The sequence below is a fragment of the Cavia porcellus genome, unplaced genomic scaffold (genome assembly GCF_034190915.1).
Source record: "Cavia porcellus strain 051 isolate PalLab524CR breed Dunkin Hartley unplaced genomic scaffold, mCavPor4.1 scaffold_11, whole genome shotgun sequence".
Taxonomy (NCBI): domain Eukaryota; kingdom Metazoa; phylum Chordata; class Mammalia; order Rodentia; family Caviidae; genus Cavia; species Cavia porcellus.
Window position 1 is genome coordinate 58574120 of NW_026947494.1, and position 16187 is coordinate 58590306.

The following is a 16187-nucleotide window of genomic DNA, read 5'->3' on the forward strand; positions in this document are numbered from 1 at the left end:
GATAATAGTCAACCAGGATGGGCATCATAATGAATCCCACTATCTTCACCCCTGTTGCCTAAACTTTCGAACCTGGTACTATCAAGCAAAACAGAATAGAGGAACATCAGTCAAAACAAGATGGTGAGAGCAATACAGGGCTTCAAATCAAGTTAATAGAAAATCAGAGTGGGTTATTATAATATATCCTGCTATTTTTTTATTTTTCCCTTAATTTAAAGGATAAAAATAAAAAAGTAAATAATAAAATGGAGATTGAGATCAAAGAGGGCATAACAACAAAACAGCGCAGATCAAATCATAACCATTTAAGCAAAATAGTGCTTTACAAGATAATCCCGACATAAAAGTAGTTGCCATATTGTCTTCTTTCCTTGAAATCTTTGAGTATACCTTCATATGCTGTAGCATCAAATATATCAAAACAATGTGAAATCATTCAAGAGAATGACAGTATTACAGGGTATTTAGAATCAACTAACAGAAAATGAACAATGGTTTCTGTATAATCTCCTTGTCTATAAAAGTTTTTGTTTATACTATCACATATAATAAAATCCAATAAGATACAACATGTTAAGACCTATGGAGACAGAAGAACAAAAGCTTGATGGGACTTCAAAGCAAGATGATACTAAATCAGCATTACTTATTATGATGTTGTTTTCTCCAAAATAGCTGTTCCTGTCATCCAATCTTCTCTGCCTCATTTTTGTTGAGCTCTTTTTCTGTCATTAGTTGTCAGTTTGTCTTCTTCATTTTGTTTTCTGCTCCATTCAATGTGGCTTCTCTGCCACTATTTCTGGAATCTTCGTATTTTTCTTTTTTAGAATATCCTGCAGTATTCTCTGTAGGGTTGAATTGATGGTTGTATATTCCCCTAGTTCTTCTTTATCTTGGAAGCACCTTGTTTTTCCATCAATTTCCAGGGATAGTTGTGCAGGATATATCAATCTTGGCTGGAGATTATTATCTTTCAAAGCTTGAATTATTTCCTCCCACGCTCTTCGTGATTTGATGGTTTGTGCCGAGAAGTCTGCTGTAATTCTGAGAGGCGTTCCCTTGTAAGTGATCTGTTTCTTGTCTCTGATGGCTTTTAATATTCTGTTCTTATATTGGATTTCTGGTATTTTGATTATTATATGCCTGAGTGTAACTCTGTTTGGGTTGTAGGTGGCTGGGGTCCTGTATGCCTCATACATCTGAGTATCTTTACCTTTTGCTAAATTAGGGAAATTCTCCTGGATTATTTCTGTGAATAGCTTTTGTAGTTCATTTGTTTGTGTCCCTACCTCTTCTTTTATGTTCTTAATTCTTAAGTTATAGATCCTCTTATCATCTTCTAGCCTTTGTATTATTGCTGTTTGTTTCTTTGTTATTTTTGAGAAGTTTTTCATTTCATGCTCCCGTATTACAAATCTGCCCTCCAGTTCAGATAATCTATCCTTAGTTTCTTTCAAGCTGTTATGCCAGTTTTCGATAGAGTTTTTAGTTTCCTGGTAATCTCTTTGAACCTGCTTCACGTATTCTATGTTTTCTCTATTTTTTCCATCAAACAATTTTCCCCTTTTTTTTCTGTTCTTCCATTCCACCATCTGTTTTTTTTTTCTTGGGTGGTGCTTAGCATTTCTCTAACTATTCTGCTTATGTCTTTCTTCAGGTCATTAATAACTTCATTGCTGAACCTGTCTATGAGGCTCTGGAGATAGCGCTTTATGTCTATTGGTGCCGTGTTTGCTATTGCCTGTTTCTCAGGATTGGGGGCCAAGGAGCCTTTCTTATTGCTCCCTCTTCCCATATTCTTTGTTCCTTATATACAAGCGTATATAAGAGGCCCAGCTTCCTTCCCTGTCAGCCACAGTCTATTTGAATTGTGCCGGCTAGGTGTTCCTGCCCACCGCAGAGCACCAGGGAGTTACGGACCAGACAGCCTATGCGGGGACCGCCCCTCCAGGTCAACCTACCAAAGGCTTCACCGCTAGGGTGTACTTCCAGGTGCTTGGACCTGGGTTGTGCTAGCCTACTGGGTCTCAGCCAGCAGCGTCACTTAGAGTAGGCACTGCTCACCAATCCGGCTTGAGAGGGGGATATGTGACTGAAGTCACTACAGTGCCCTGCTCCGGCAGGTCTGCCTGGTCCCAGAATGTCCTCTGTTGGAGCCTCCTAGATCGTGGAAGAGTCCCAGTTTTCCCTCACTCTCCGAAGGTTGATGCACAGCTCCCTGCCTGTCTGCTCTCAACTCCGTTCACCGATTCCCATTCTCAGAGCTTTTGCGCGTCTTTCTCCCTGCCGAGCCAATTCAGACACTGCTGCAGGGGCGGCTTCCAATGGCGCGAGCTTCAGCTTGCATGCTGAGGTTTTATCTGTTCCTGTTATAGCACGAGGATTGCATTCTCAGTTGGTTTCTCTCAGCCCAGTTCGTTCTTGGGTCAGCAAGGTATATCTCCTCTTAGGATTCCTCACTCTGCACCATTCCTGGATTCTAAGCTGGGTCTTTCAGAGAGCCTCCGTAGCTGCTGCTATCTGTCTGCCATGTTCTCCCGGAAGTCCTCGGCTAATACTTTCAAGGCATTCAGTTAGCTTATCTTCTGCAGTATTCTAAGTTAGTTACATTGATGGTCACCTTCATTGTAGTCCTTTCAGCAAGGAAGGCATGTAACCAGTAGTTTTGGCTACTAAAAGTAGGGAGTTATTCTTTGAGTTGTACATAAAAGTAATGGTGTTAGTCTAATGGCAGTTACTCACAAGCTGCTTACACAAAGAAGGAGAATGGTATCTCCTCATTCATTATGTTCGAAAGGTTCATTGGAAAGAGAACAAAACAAAAAAACAAAATGTAGTACTATTCCAATGGACTGAGCTGGAAAAATGAAAACCCAATATGATCCAGATGATACTCGACTGTCATTTTATGACAGTTTCCCTTCCAGTAAAAGTACTACATTGCCTCCCAGTTTCTCTGCAGGTGTTGAATAGTCCTTAATACCATCCAAGTTGTGTACTTGCTGCTTGTGCTTAATACCTATAAATTTCTTTTCATGGCATCTTCAGAGCTAGCATAAATTGTCTTGTTTTTTATTGGTGTACTTTCAGGAGTTGAAGATCTGCTTTGCTTTCTTTACTATTATTTGTCTTTTTTCATCACGTAAACAGACGGCTGCTTTCTTTCGCTTTTGATTTCCTCTTGTGTAGAAGATTTCCTTACTTTCTTTTTTTTTTTTTTTTTGGCTTTTTTCGTTTTTATTGGTACCAGGGATTGAACTCACGACTGCCTGCTTTCAAGGCAGGCACTTATGCTGCTGAGTTAAATCCCCAGCCCCTGATTTCCTTACTTTCATATCGTTAAAAGCTTCGATAACTTCATCATTCACTGTAACTCCAGATGCCATAGTGCCTGTGCTGTGAATGTAGTGGTGGATTGTGCTTGTGTTTGGTGGTGCTGGCAGAAGGAAAAGAGGGGCAGAAGGTGGCAAGTGCAGACATGCAAGGAGCTGCAGCCCTGGGGGTGAGACTGATGGATGCAGGGCCTAAGAAGATTTTCTTAACATACATCTTTATTATTAACAAAATCTGGCCAGGCATTGTGGCACATGCCTGTAATCCCAGCACTCAGGAGGCTGAGACAGGAGAATAGCCACAGTTTGAGGCCAGTCTGAATGGCAAAGTGAGACTTGTGTCAAAAAGATTTTTTTTTCTTTTGAAATAGGTAATTAAAATGCATGTTTCCAGGGCCAGAGATACAGCTTAGTGGTACAGTGCCTGCTTGGCAAGTGTGAGGTCCTGAATTTGATTCCTGGTGCCCCCCCCCAAACAAACAAACAAACAAACACAGAAACAAAAACAGAAACATACATTTCTGGGCCCAGTAGGTGGTACTCATCTGTAATCCCAGCACCCGGAGAAGCTGAGGTAGGAGAGTTGCAAGTTTGAGCCCAGTGTGGGCCATTTAGCTGGTTCACAAGGCCCTGTCTCAAGAAATAAGGTATGTTTCTGATAAGAAAAGTATGTATCTGGTAAGATATATTTATAGTAAGGGTTCTCCAAAGGGAATGCTTAACTCATATGGAGATCTAGGACAGTCTACTCCCAATCTGATGCCAACCAGTGGGTTCTGTGCTACTCCAGTAGATGACATTTATGCTGTAACCAGAGTTTAGGTACCTAGAGTTGCACATTCTTCATTATTATTTTGAATGAAGACAAATAGTTGACATCATTGGCATATGTAAATTTTCCAGTTTTGTGGTGAAATTTTGATATAAAAATGCCTTTTATAGTCAGGTTTCCAGAGCTCTTACCTATTTGGAAGAGTAGGACATATAAATATCTTAAAGACTCTTGTATCTTATATTCAAATGGGTTATTCATGTCAGGGAGAAGGAAGTACTGAAAAAATAAGCACATTTATGAATTGAGAATAAATGTTGAATTTTTTTTTGTGATTATTGTAGTTTAAGTGAAAAAACTTGTTTCCTGGAAGATAATCAACCAGAGGTTACCAGACCTGTATCACAAGTGAGGGGCCGATTACAAAGGCCAAAGCCAAATGTAGGGAAAACTGCAGAGAGAAAAGAAAGAGTCAGATGCCGAAGAGGGAGTGGGGTCAATGGAGAGGAGAATCAAAATGAATCCTGTGTTGACAAAGATAGTCTCGTGAGTACATAAATCTTTAATAAATTTCTCATTCCTTTTAAAACCAGCATGACTACATAATTTGTGTACTGTACATTATTTATTAAATTTATGGCCAAAGTCTCTTGGTCAATAGCAGTTGCTAATTTTAAAGGCATTTTACATTTAGAGTATTTACAGGATTGCTACATTGTTTTTACTTTACTTAATATTTGGACTTTCTTTGTTTGTCCCTCAGTGAATTTTTTTTTGTTTGTTTTTTGAGACAGGGTTTTGTCTTAGGTATGTAGCCAAGTTCAAAATCATGACTATGCTCCTGCCTCAGCTTCCTGAATGCTGAGACTATGGGCATTTGCTACTATGCCTAGCTGCTCAATGAATATTTGAATTACTCTTCCCTTTTGAAAAGATAGTGAAATGTGTGATTCAACATTTGCTTAACAGAATGAAATGTTAAAAGCTTCCCACTAAAATATAATCCCAAGAACAAAGATCATGAATTTTAGGTTATATATATAGTCTTTGTGAAAAGGTTAAAAGTTGGTGTGCTTCGAGTTAGGTTTCTTCTATTTTGACCCCTGTGTGTATGATGCAGTTATACTAATCAGAAGGAATCCAAAGGGCATCTGAAGACAGATGCCATGGAATGCTACTAGCTCTGTGATTTGGCATTGAAGAGTAGGAACTTAAGATAGGTAGTTGAAAGAGCACCTTCCGAAATTTTCTAAGTCACCTAAACCACCCCCCAACCATAAAAACAAACCATACATTCAAAAGCATCCTTTGAGTATCACTTTATAATTTTTTTTTTCACTGCTGTAGGAATTGTTATATTACTTTATAATTTTAAAGTTTTTAATATTTTCATTATACTCAAATCAAAATTTGCATTGAAATTTTTAAAAAATTACATATCTCATTGTGAAACCTAAAAGATTTAAAAAAATTGTTTTTATTAAAGATATCTCAACTGATCGAAGATCAATCATATAAAAATTTGGGATGTGAAGACCTTGTAAAGCAACCTGAGGAAAAACATGCTTCTTTTCAGAATGTACAGCCAAATGAGCACAGGACACTTAATGAATGTCTAAGGTAAGCATCATTTGATTGAGTAATATTTGAACTTTTTACATAGAGTGTTATAACTCATTTTGTCAGTGGAAGTGGTTTTGGCTCCTGACTGGCCCTTGTCAGAATTTTCTTTATCTTTCTTTTTTTTTTTTAATTTTTATTTTAAAGAGGGTAAAATTAAACACAACAAAACAGAACAAAATAGGACATAAGAAAGCAATGTGAGAGATATAAATTTCAAAGCTAGACAATCTGAGATCTTCAGTATCTATCAGATTGTCTCTTGATTTCTTCCAAATAGTTGTCCATGTCTTCACATACAGAGAAATCATACAAAACAACATAGTATAAAACTGGTAGAACCGAATGAGGAAGGCGTTTTAGGTCTTTAAAACCAGACAATCGGGAAATCACTAATGGCTGTCGTAGAGTCTCTGATTCTCTTCAAAATAGCGGTCTATACTTTCATGCATATTGAAGTTCAACAAAACAAAACAGGCTAAAATAATACCATTAATTAGAACAAAGCAAAACAGGGATGAAAATACTTGCCTTCAAAGAGATGGTAGAATAAAATCCTCCCTCTTTGCTGCATTGCTTATGGTCAACATCTCAAGGGATGTCCAGATCACTGGCTCCCACTTGCTAATCGGAAGAGGGGAGGGAGGATATGGATGTGATGTTTGATTGGCTCACAGCCGCTCACTGGTGGGGGTGAGGGGTGGGGGGTGCTTGGTTTCCTGGGGCTCCAGGTCCCAGCGTAGAGCGGGTCCCAGGGCTGGTTGGCCCTCGTGGCTCCTGTCCTGGGCTGCCTTCCTGGGCTGCCAGGCTTGCAGGCTGCAGCCCCTCCCGAGGGGGAGGGGTGTGTGTGGCTGGGTGGTGGCGAGGTGGGGGGTTGCTTCAAGCTGTTTCTTTCTAATGAATTGACCATTTCACTGCCCAAGTTCTGAAATGGCCAACAGACCATAGAAAGACATATCTTTAGGCTCCTGCTTGAAACCCACAGCGTCAGGAAGCTACTGACCTTGATTCAGGGCCAATCTTTATCTTTCATGAGCCATCAGCTTTCAAACTGACATGTGACTTTTTTCTGTGTTTGGTTACTCTAGTGGTTGTCATTAGGTACTGAGAGAGACAGATACTGTTTCTTAGCTTTAGTCACCTTTGCAAAAGAAGGAATAACAATCAGTTTTTGTAAATTAGAAACAATTCTTTATTTTTATTAGCTCTTCTCGCTCTTTTTTTTTTGTTTTTTTTGGGTGCCAGGGATCAAACTCATGACTGAGCGCTTGCAAGGCAGGTGCTTATGCCCCTGAGGTAACCCCCCGGCCAACTTCTCTCTTTTTTTTTACTCGGTACCGGGGATCAAACTCATGACCACCTGCTTGTAAGGCAGGTGCTTATGCTGGTGAGCTAAATCCCCAGCCCAAGCCTCTCTTTTTTTTTAAACTATGGTTTTAAATTTTAATTGACACAGTGGTGACACTTTTTTGGAAAATACCTGTGACATTTCAGTACATATAATATATAATAATCAGAACTCAGTAATTGACAAATCTATCACCAATTTTTCTGTATTGAAAACATCCACCAAATTTCTCTGCTAGCTATTTAAAAATACTTCCCCAAATTGTGGTCAACCATTCTGTTGTGCTATAGAGCATAAATTACTTCTACAGTTTTACTACCACATCCATTAACCATCCTCTGCCTCCTGCACTTGGACTTTTGATTGTTTATTGTGCTGTAACGTTGTCACCAGACAAGATCCAAGGAGGTCTCTAAAGTAGAAATGGGGACCCTAAACCTACCCCAAACAGTTTGCTTATTACCGTTGCAAAGAAATGATTTTTAAGACCCACTCATTAAGAAGCATGAAGAAATCTATTGGGCAGAAATTAAAGAACACACTCAAAGAAAATAGAATATACCCTCTCCAGAGGGGCCATGTGTCCTTCCTAATAAATATATTTTTTAAAGCTGCTACGGTAAAAAATGTGTATTTGTGAGTATGTTCATTCAGCCTGATGTAACTGAATAAATGTAATGTTTCATTTGATCTATCTTTTTTTTTTTTTTTGTGCCGGGGATTGAACTCATGACCATGTATTTGCTAAGCAGGCACTTTTGCCACTGAGCTAAATCCCTGGCCATTTGGCCTACCTTTTGCCCAAGATTAATAAGCTTTTAAAATGACCACTAAGAGCCTGTTCATTTGTTTTGTATCATTTTTTTTATCCTTTTTACTCTTTTTTTTTTTTGGTACCCGGGATTGAACTCCGATCACGTGCTTGCAAGGCAGGCGCTTATGCCGCTGAGCTAAATCCCCAGCCCTTTTTATGCTTGATAATGAATAAAACAAAACTGAATGCTACTACTTTTTTGGAGAACAAGGTCCTTGTTCTAGATAGTGATTGATTACATGTATAGCAGCATTCAGCAAAATGTGTATTTAATGTCATTTTATTGCTCTTGTTTCATGAAATCACAGGCTGATAGAGAAACGTCATATAAGAAATCTTGTTTTAATTTGCTTTTTAAGTGTGGAGCTATGTGTGGTGGTACGTGCGTGTAATCCTAGCATTTGGAGTTTGAGGGGTTTGAGTTCATCCTGGGTTACACAGTAAATTCAAGGCCAGCCTGGACACTATAGTAAGATTCTGTCTCAAAAGGCAAAAATAAAAAACAAAAAAACAAAGTCCCTTAAAAAAATGTATTTAATTAATTTAAAATTTTACTGTGATTTTAAAAGATGGGGGCCCCTCCACTTTGATATTTAGATTTCACGTAGAATTTTGGGGGGAGGATACCAGAGATTGGACCCAAGCACAAGTGTAAACAAGCACTCTACCATTGTGCTGCATCCCCAGCCATTTTACTTTATTTTATTTTACTATACTCTTTATTTTACTTTGTTTTGCTTTTATTTTACCTTTTACTGTACTTGACTATTTTAATTTTGGCTTTTTGAGACAGGGTCTTTCTATGTATCCCAGGCTGCCCTTGAACTTACTGTGTATCCCGGGCTGGCCTTGCAGCAGTCCTCCTTCCTCAGCCTTCCCAGTGCTGGAACTACACGCATGTGCCACCACACCCACATCACTTTCTTTTGAGACAGGATCTCTCTGAGGGGTCTAGGATGATCTCATATTTGGAATCTTTCTGTCTTCTTAGATTTCTGAATAGCTGGGATTATAGGCATGTGCCATCCCATCTGATTTCTTCACTACATTTCTCCTCCTCCTCCTCCTCTTTTTCCTTCTCCTTGTCTCCCTACTCCACACCCTCTTTCTGCTGGGGATTCAATCCAGGCCCCTGTAAGCACATGGTGTACCACAGAACTATACTCTGGCCCCTTAATTTTTTACATTTTAAACTGATGTTTTCATAGTGATTTCTCAACCACCATTCTCTTTGACTGACAGTCTGATTTAGAACTTGATTGTCTTTCTTATTTTTAATAGCATTCAAGAGGATAATCGAGAAAATGTACTCAAAGAAGTCCCAGTTCTAAGAACTCATTTTCCGAAACCAAAGCCAAATATAGTAAGAGCAGTTGGAAGAAGAGAGATTCCTTCAAAGGAATCAGTATCAGAGAAGAGTCTTGTCTCTGGAGAAGCTGTGAGAGAACTTGTAAGACCAGATGTTTCACCAGAGGAGAAGATACCAGTGGTCCCCACTGCAGCTTCTAAGGAAATGAAGCCAGATTTACGAGAAACTGGAAGAAAAGACATCTCTTCCAGTGAGAACATACCAGGGGTGACTGATGTTACTGTGCAAGTGGAAACAGAGTTGGAAGGAACTTCGAGGGACAGATTAGTGGAAATGACTGATGTCACTGTGGCAATGGAGACAGGTTTGAAAGCAACTGTGATAGAGAGTCCCCCAAGGGAGAAGACACCAGAATTGATGGATTCCACTGGGGAAATAGAGACAAATTTAGAGGAAAGCAGAACAGAAATGTTTCCGCAGGGAAATGACTCAGAGGAGGTCATACCTGTAGGTGAAACAGAAACAAGATCCCAAGAAACTCGAAGAGAGATCCCCACAGGAGAGAGGATGTCGGAGGTGATTGATGTCACTGAAGAAAGAGAGTCAGATTTAGAAGAAATGGAAAGAGAAATATCCATCCCAGGAAAGGTCTCAGAGGAGGTAAAAACTATAGGTGAAATGGAAACAGATTTGAAATACCTAGAAGGAGAAATTTCCCACAGGGAGAAGGTAGTAATAGATTTCAGTCCTCTAGGGGAAAGGGAGATTAGTTTGACAGAAACTGGAAAAGGAGACATTTCTCTGATGGAGACGATATTAGGAAAGATGACTGTCACTGAGGGAACAGAGGCACATTTGAAGGAAACTGGAAGAGAAATTTCTTTGAGGGAGAGAGGAGCTGAGGAGATTGGTGTTATTGAGGAAACGGTAGCAGATTTGGAGACAACTGGAAACGTAGACCTTTCTCTAAGAGAAAAACTGGAGCAGTGTCCTACCTCAAGACAGACTGGCACAGATGCAGTGCAGAAGAGCAGTGGCGACTGCAGCACTGGGCCTTCCCTGCACGTGGAAGTATGTATTTCCCTGTTCGATAAGAAATTGTAAACACTTTCTCAGAGAAAGTTACCAAATAATTCTGTAATTATGTTTTCTTTTTTATTTGTACAAATTTGTGATACATTGATTATATTCATCATAGGGAATTTGTACCTGTACATAATATATCTTAATTTTTTCCCTCATTTCTGACCCCTCACTTTAACTCTTCTTCCTCTCCCCATTTACAAAAGCATTGTTTCCATTTTTGTCTTCTTTCCTTCTTTCCTCTCCTCCTTTGTTCCCCTTCCTAACTGAATATACTTCCCTACTTTCCATTATCTGTTCTCCATTATGCTTCTTCGGGTTTCTCACACAAGAGAAACAATGTGATATTTAAATTTATATGTCTAGTTTATTTCACTTAACAACATTAGGATTTCAAGGGCTGGGAATATAGCGCAGTTGTGCATCACCTGCCTGGCAAGCAGGAGTTCCTGAGTTTGATTCCCAGTACATTAAAAAAAAAAAAAAAAAAAAAAAGATTATGGTCTCAAGGTACATCCATTTTCCTACAGATGCCTTAAGTTTATGCTTTTTTATGGCAGAGTAGTGTTCCATTGTATATAAAAACCACATTTTTTTGTATCCATTCTTCCATTGATGGGCATACAGACAGTTTTCAAGATTTAGCTGTTACAAATTGTGTTGCTATAAACAGGAATATGCTATATTGCTGTGATAAGATGCTTTTAACTTTCAGGAAGATACCAAGAAGGCTGCATGGAGATAGCTGGGTCAAATGGAATCTACTTTTCATTTTTTCAGAAACCTCCATACTGATTTCCATATTGGTTGTATCAGTTTACACTCCCACGAACAGTGGAGAAGGCTTCCTTTTTCCCCACAGCCTTGCCAGCATTTGTTACTGGTTAATTTCTTGATGATATCTGTCTTTCTGGAGATCCTGTTTTAATTTGCATTTGTTGAGTTAGGTATATAGCTCAGTGGCATAAGCACCTATGTGACAAGCGCGAGGTCCTAAGTTTTGTTGTGGCTTTTTTTTTTTTTTTTTTTTTGAGACAGGATTTTGCTATGCAGTTCAGGCTGACCTTGAGCTCACTTTGTAGTCCAGGCTGGTGTTGAACTCACAACGATCCTCCTGCAGCCTCCTGAGTGCTGGGATTATAGGTGTATGCCACTATGCTTAGCTCAAGGTTCTGAGTTCTTTTTCTGGTAAAACAAAAACAACAAAAACAAGGAAACAGCAACAACAACAAAAAACTGCACATAATTTGCATTTGTTGAATGACCAGTGATGTTGGACATTTCTTCATATATTTATTGTTGTTTGTAATTCTTCATCTGAGCAGGGTCTATTCAGTAATCCCATAATTACTGCCCTTAAATCCAGTAATACTAAAATCTCTAGAAGTCTTTGCATCTCTAGACTTTGTTTTAGGAACTTGAAGAAACTGTATATTGTTTTTAAAAAAGCAACTTTAACATTTTTCTAATTGTGGGAAACTCAGTTTTATTATTTTTTTCTAGTACTAGTGTCTTTATACTGAACTACATCACCAGCCCTTTTTTATTTTTTAATTAATTTTTTTTTTTTTTTTAAATTTTGAGACAGATTTGGCTAAGTTGCTAAATTGCCCAGACTGGGCTCAAACTTGCAATTTTCCTGCTTCAGCTGTCCTGAATGCTCGCACTGCAGATAAGTGCCCAATGCCTGGCTGAAAAGTTACTATTTTTAATAGCAGTTTAAAGTTATTCTTTCAGATAAAAACAGTAAGAAATTAGATTGAATTCATATGACCTTAGTATGAGCATAATACTAGAATCTTTTTTTTTTTTTTTTTTTGGCTATATCTTTTTTTTCTTTATTTTCTGTTCTGCTAATTTTAAAAATTGCTTTTGTGTCTATTCTGGTCCCGCATGCCTGTGATCCTAACACTAGGGAGGCTGAAGCAAGAGGATCACAAGTCTACACTGGGCCATGAATCAAGTTCAAGGCCTGTAATCAACCAAACAAAAAACAAAACTAAATAAAGAACACCTTTTTGTTAGAAATTGCCTCTTAAAGTTTATTCTTTTTTTTTTTTTTTGTCTTTTTCATCTTTATCGGTACCAGGGATCGAACTCACAACCGCTTGCTTGCAAGGCAGACGCTTATGCCACTGAGCTAAATCCCCAGCCCCTTAAAGTTTATTCTTTTGTAACACTTACATGAACTTTTTTCCTAACTTTTTTTCAGTAGGCAGTGCTATTTATGGTTTGGAAAAATAATATACAATATAAAAGAAAAACTTGCAGGTGGGCATGGTGGTCACACCCATAAACCCAGCACTTGGAAACTTGAGGCAGGAGGATCCTTGAGAGTTCAAGACCAGCCTGGGCTACAAAGCGCAAGGCCAGCCTGCACTGCACAGAGAGATCCTGTCTCAGAAAGAAAGAAAAAAAAAAAAAAAAAAAAAAAAAAAGACATGAATTCTGGATCTTAACTGTTGTGTGTTAAGTTGGATTTTGTTTTTGGAGAGAGGTTAGTGCTATGTATTCAGGCTGGGCTTGAAAACACTCCATGTCCTAACGTTTCCTTGAACTCGGTATCCTCCTGCCTCAGTGTCCTGAGTGCTGAGTGCAAGGTTTCCAGGCATATAGCATCGCACTTGCCCCAGATTTTACTTAAAAATTCTAAATGTTCAGAGGAAAGTATATAGAACAGTAAGCTTTGTTCGAATTGTGTGAAATGCTGATGGACTTTTCTGTATGTGCTGGTTTATTGTGACTGTTTCTCCAGAATATTGCCAGTGAAGTACAGCCAGCGGTCCATACATCTATAAAAGAAAGTATTCCTGTAAAGGAAGTGTCAGATCACTCAGGTTGTTTGAAGACTGCTTCACAGACATCTGAACTTGGTAAAACTGAAGACCAGGGGATACAACCTCCAGATGTTTCTGAGCACTTTTCAGATACTAATTTAAGGTACAAGTATATAGATCTTTGTGCTTTTTTTCCCCGCTAAGGTACTGGGGATTGCACACTCAAACCGTATCCTATCCTTTTTGATTTTTCATTTCAAGACAGGGTCTCACTAAGTTGCTCAGTTACGCAGGCTCCTGCCTCAGCCTCCTAGAATGTTGTGATTACAGGCATGCACCACTATCGGTGGGGGTTCTGTGCTTTCAAAGAGAAACCATAGAAAGTTTTATTTGCTATTGTGTCTGTTCATGGTAGCCCATCCTTGCTGTAAGGTGTATTTTTATGTTGTCCTTTTTCTTAGCTTCCTTTCCTTTAATAAGTGTGAAACTGACATCATTGGGGGAAAAAAAGTTGTACTTTTGTGTCATGTTACTTGAGTGAGATTTCAAGGCATAAGATATACAAGGTGGTGTTTGAGACTTTAAAATAGTTTCGAGAAGACAGGATTTAGATCATTCCAATTGATTGTGAAAATCACATGCAAAACACATACAAAGCTCTGTGTAATACATCTTCCTGAGTTAGTATGGGCTTGAGAGCCAGTGTTTGCTTTGTGTAGAGATGATGTGATTCTTGAGGTGGGTATCTTAACCATAGCCTCATGTTTTTCAAGGCCTATCAAATAGTTTCATTTTTTTTCCTGTTAAGAATTAGGATTGCCAGGTATAATGTCACATTCCTGTAATCCAGCACTTAAGAGGCTGAGGCAGGGGGATTGCTGTGTGTTAGAGGATAGCCTGGGCTACAGAGTGAGTCAAGGCTACCCTTGACCACACAATGATACCTTGTCTCCCAAAAAAAAAAAAAAAAAAAAAAAAATTAGGCTTAAATATTTACTGACAATCTTTAAGATTATCCTAAGACTCCATTCCTATTGCTCCTTCAGTTCATTCTAAAAGTTTGATAATCCTTGTTCCAAAAGCAAATCTCTTCCTCAAGAACATAAGCCACTTGAAGTGAAACCAGTACCTTTTGTGAGAAGTCGATTCAAAAGACCAAAGCCAAACTTAGCAAGAGCATCTTCAAGGAAAGAGACTATAGAAGCAGGGAAATATGTGCCTGAGAAGTTGGAAACAAATCAAATGGAGACCATTGTGATTCATCAGGACAGTGAACAAGCTAATCCTCTCCCTTTGCAACCTGTGAGTGGTGAAGATGTGGGCTTGGGGGCATTAGTTACTATGGTTATTAAACTTTCTGAGGGTCTTGGTATAGTTTCTGTTCCTGTGATGCTGTTCTCCTGCATGAGTGCCTTGTTGCTGCACATAGTCTATGCCAGAGGCTGCAGTGTCTGATGATGAGTAGGTGTGATGTGGGGAGGCATCAAGGAAGGCAAGATTCTGCCAGAGGCTCAGCTTTTACTTCCTTAGCCAGATAATATAGTAGTCTCTGTAGAGAGAAAATGGGAACAATAGTCCGTGTTTATCTTACCTTGCTGAGAAGATGAGCAGTTAAAAGCTTGATAGAAATTAAATTAGATGTTTCGTTTACTTTTTGTTTTGTGTTTTTGTGCCAGGGCCTCTCTGTGTAGTTCCAGTTGGCCTGGAGCTCACTATATCACCCAGGCTGACTGTGAACTCACAGAGGTTCTCCTGCTTTAGCCTCTCAAGTGCTGTTATTACAAACGTGTGCCACCACACTCAGCTTTTATTTACATTTTTAATTTAGCTCATAACAGATTAAGATTTTTGATAGGATCAAAAACTTTGAAATGAAATATCAGCACTCATAAATTGAATATTTACACACATAAAGTACATTTTAGAATTAAAATTCTTACCTGGTGTTATGCATATATCTATAATCCCAGCATTTGGGAGACTCTGGTATGACAAGAATAAGAGTTTAAGGCAGTCTTTGAGAAATTAGTACAACTCTATCTTAACAAATCAAGAAAAACAACAAGAATTAATTAATTTGTGGCATCTAAGAATTTAGTTCTTTACTATACATTAATATGTATACTTTTTCTCTTTGGCTTACATTTTGTTACTTTTTTTGTTTATGAAATTTTTAATTTGGAAAAATATTTATATATACTAAAAATAATAGCTCATATTTTCTGTGTTGAGGATTGAATATACGGTCTTGCACATGCTAGGCAAGTGCTCTGTCACTGAGCTGCCATTGTTTTTTTTTTTTTATAATATCCCATGCATCCTTTCATCCCTGGTTAATTCCATTGCAAATGAAAATATGCACCTAAGCATGTCGGTATAATTACTAGATGTAAAATTAATAAAATGTGAGGTGTTTTTATTGTTTTGCAAAAATGTCACGAGACCTTGCCTTTTGATTTTTCCACTTAACACAACATTTTACCTTCTTTGAATCAGTGCAAAGAATTTATCTTTTTATTTGGCATTTTAAAGAAATTAGAAGTTTGTTTAATCTCTTACTAATAGATTAGTCATATTTCCAAGGTATCAATAATAAACCATTTACCTTTTTTGGGAGAAGTTATTTATTTAGTCGTTATAGGGGTTTTTTTTCCTTTTGTTTGTTATCTAGGCAAACATTGTCCAGTTAGCTATGTCCTCAGCTTTGGTGGTAGAATGGGGTTGCTATAATAAATATCTTTGTGTATGTACTTTAGGCGTTATATTAGATGCTAATTTCTAGAAGTGGAATTCCTGGAATTTAAAATTTTGTTTGTTGCTGCCTACAATGACTAAATCAATTTATTCTAATAGTATATGAGAGTTTTAATTTGCCTATACTTTAACCAACTCTGGATGGAATTTTTGCTTTTTCTGCTTTTTAGGATGTGACTTTTCTAAAGGCATCAAGAGAAAAAGATAAACCAGGTTCCCAGAAGGAGGAAGCTGTGCTCTTCCAGTGTACACATCCTGAGAAGAACCCAGCACCTTCACACACTTGTGAACTCAGAGAGGATTCTCAGGCAACACACACCCAGGAAAATGACTCACCTGTCCTCATGGGGTAAACAGTGATACTTCGTTGAAAAT

General features: G+C 38.4%; 1 protein-coding gene, 1 non-coding gene and 1 pseudogene across 11 annotated transcripts in view; 1 reads left to right on the forward strand and 2 right to left on the reverse strand.

The window, feature by feature from the left end:
- Positions 1-16187, forward strand: part of Bdp1 (B double prime 1, subunit of RNA polymerase III transcription initiation factor IIIB) — a 134905-nt gene that overhangs the window by 67735 nt on the left and 50983 nt on the right. For all 10 annotated transcript variants that reach the window (XR_010050552.1, XR_010050553.1, XM_063258326.1 and 7 more), the window contains 6 exons: positions 4452-4653; positions 5594-5727; positions 9171-10269; positions 13037-13221; positions 14141-14360; positions 15983-16161. Coding sequence is in view for 8 of the 10 variants with exons in the window: in XM_063258326.1 (XP_063114396.1) it covers positions 4452-4653; positions 5594-5727; positions 9171-10269; positions 13037-13221; positions 14141-14360; positions 15983-16161 (2019 nt within the window). In the remaining 2 variants the exon portion in view is untranslated. The remainder of the gene's footprint in view (positions 1-4451; positions 4654-5593; positions 5728-9170; positions 10270-13036; positions 13222-14140; positions 14361-15982; positions 16162-16187) is intronic.
- LOC111757213 (cofilin-2-like) lies at positions 2910-3389 on the reverse strand (annotated as a pseudogene).
- On the reverse strand, positions 6610-6746 carry LOC111757265 (small nucleolar RNA SNORA2/SNORA34 family). Its single transcript, XR_002791643.2, has one exon. It is a non-coding gene; the product is annotated as a small nucleolar RNA SNORA2/SNORA34 family (small nucleolar RNA).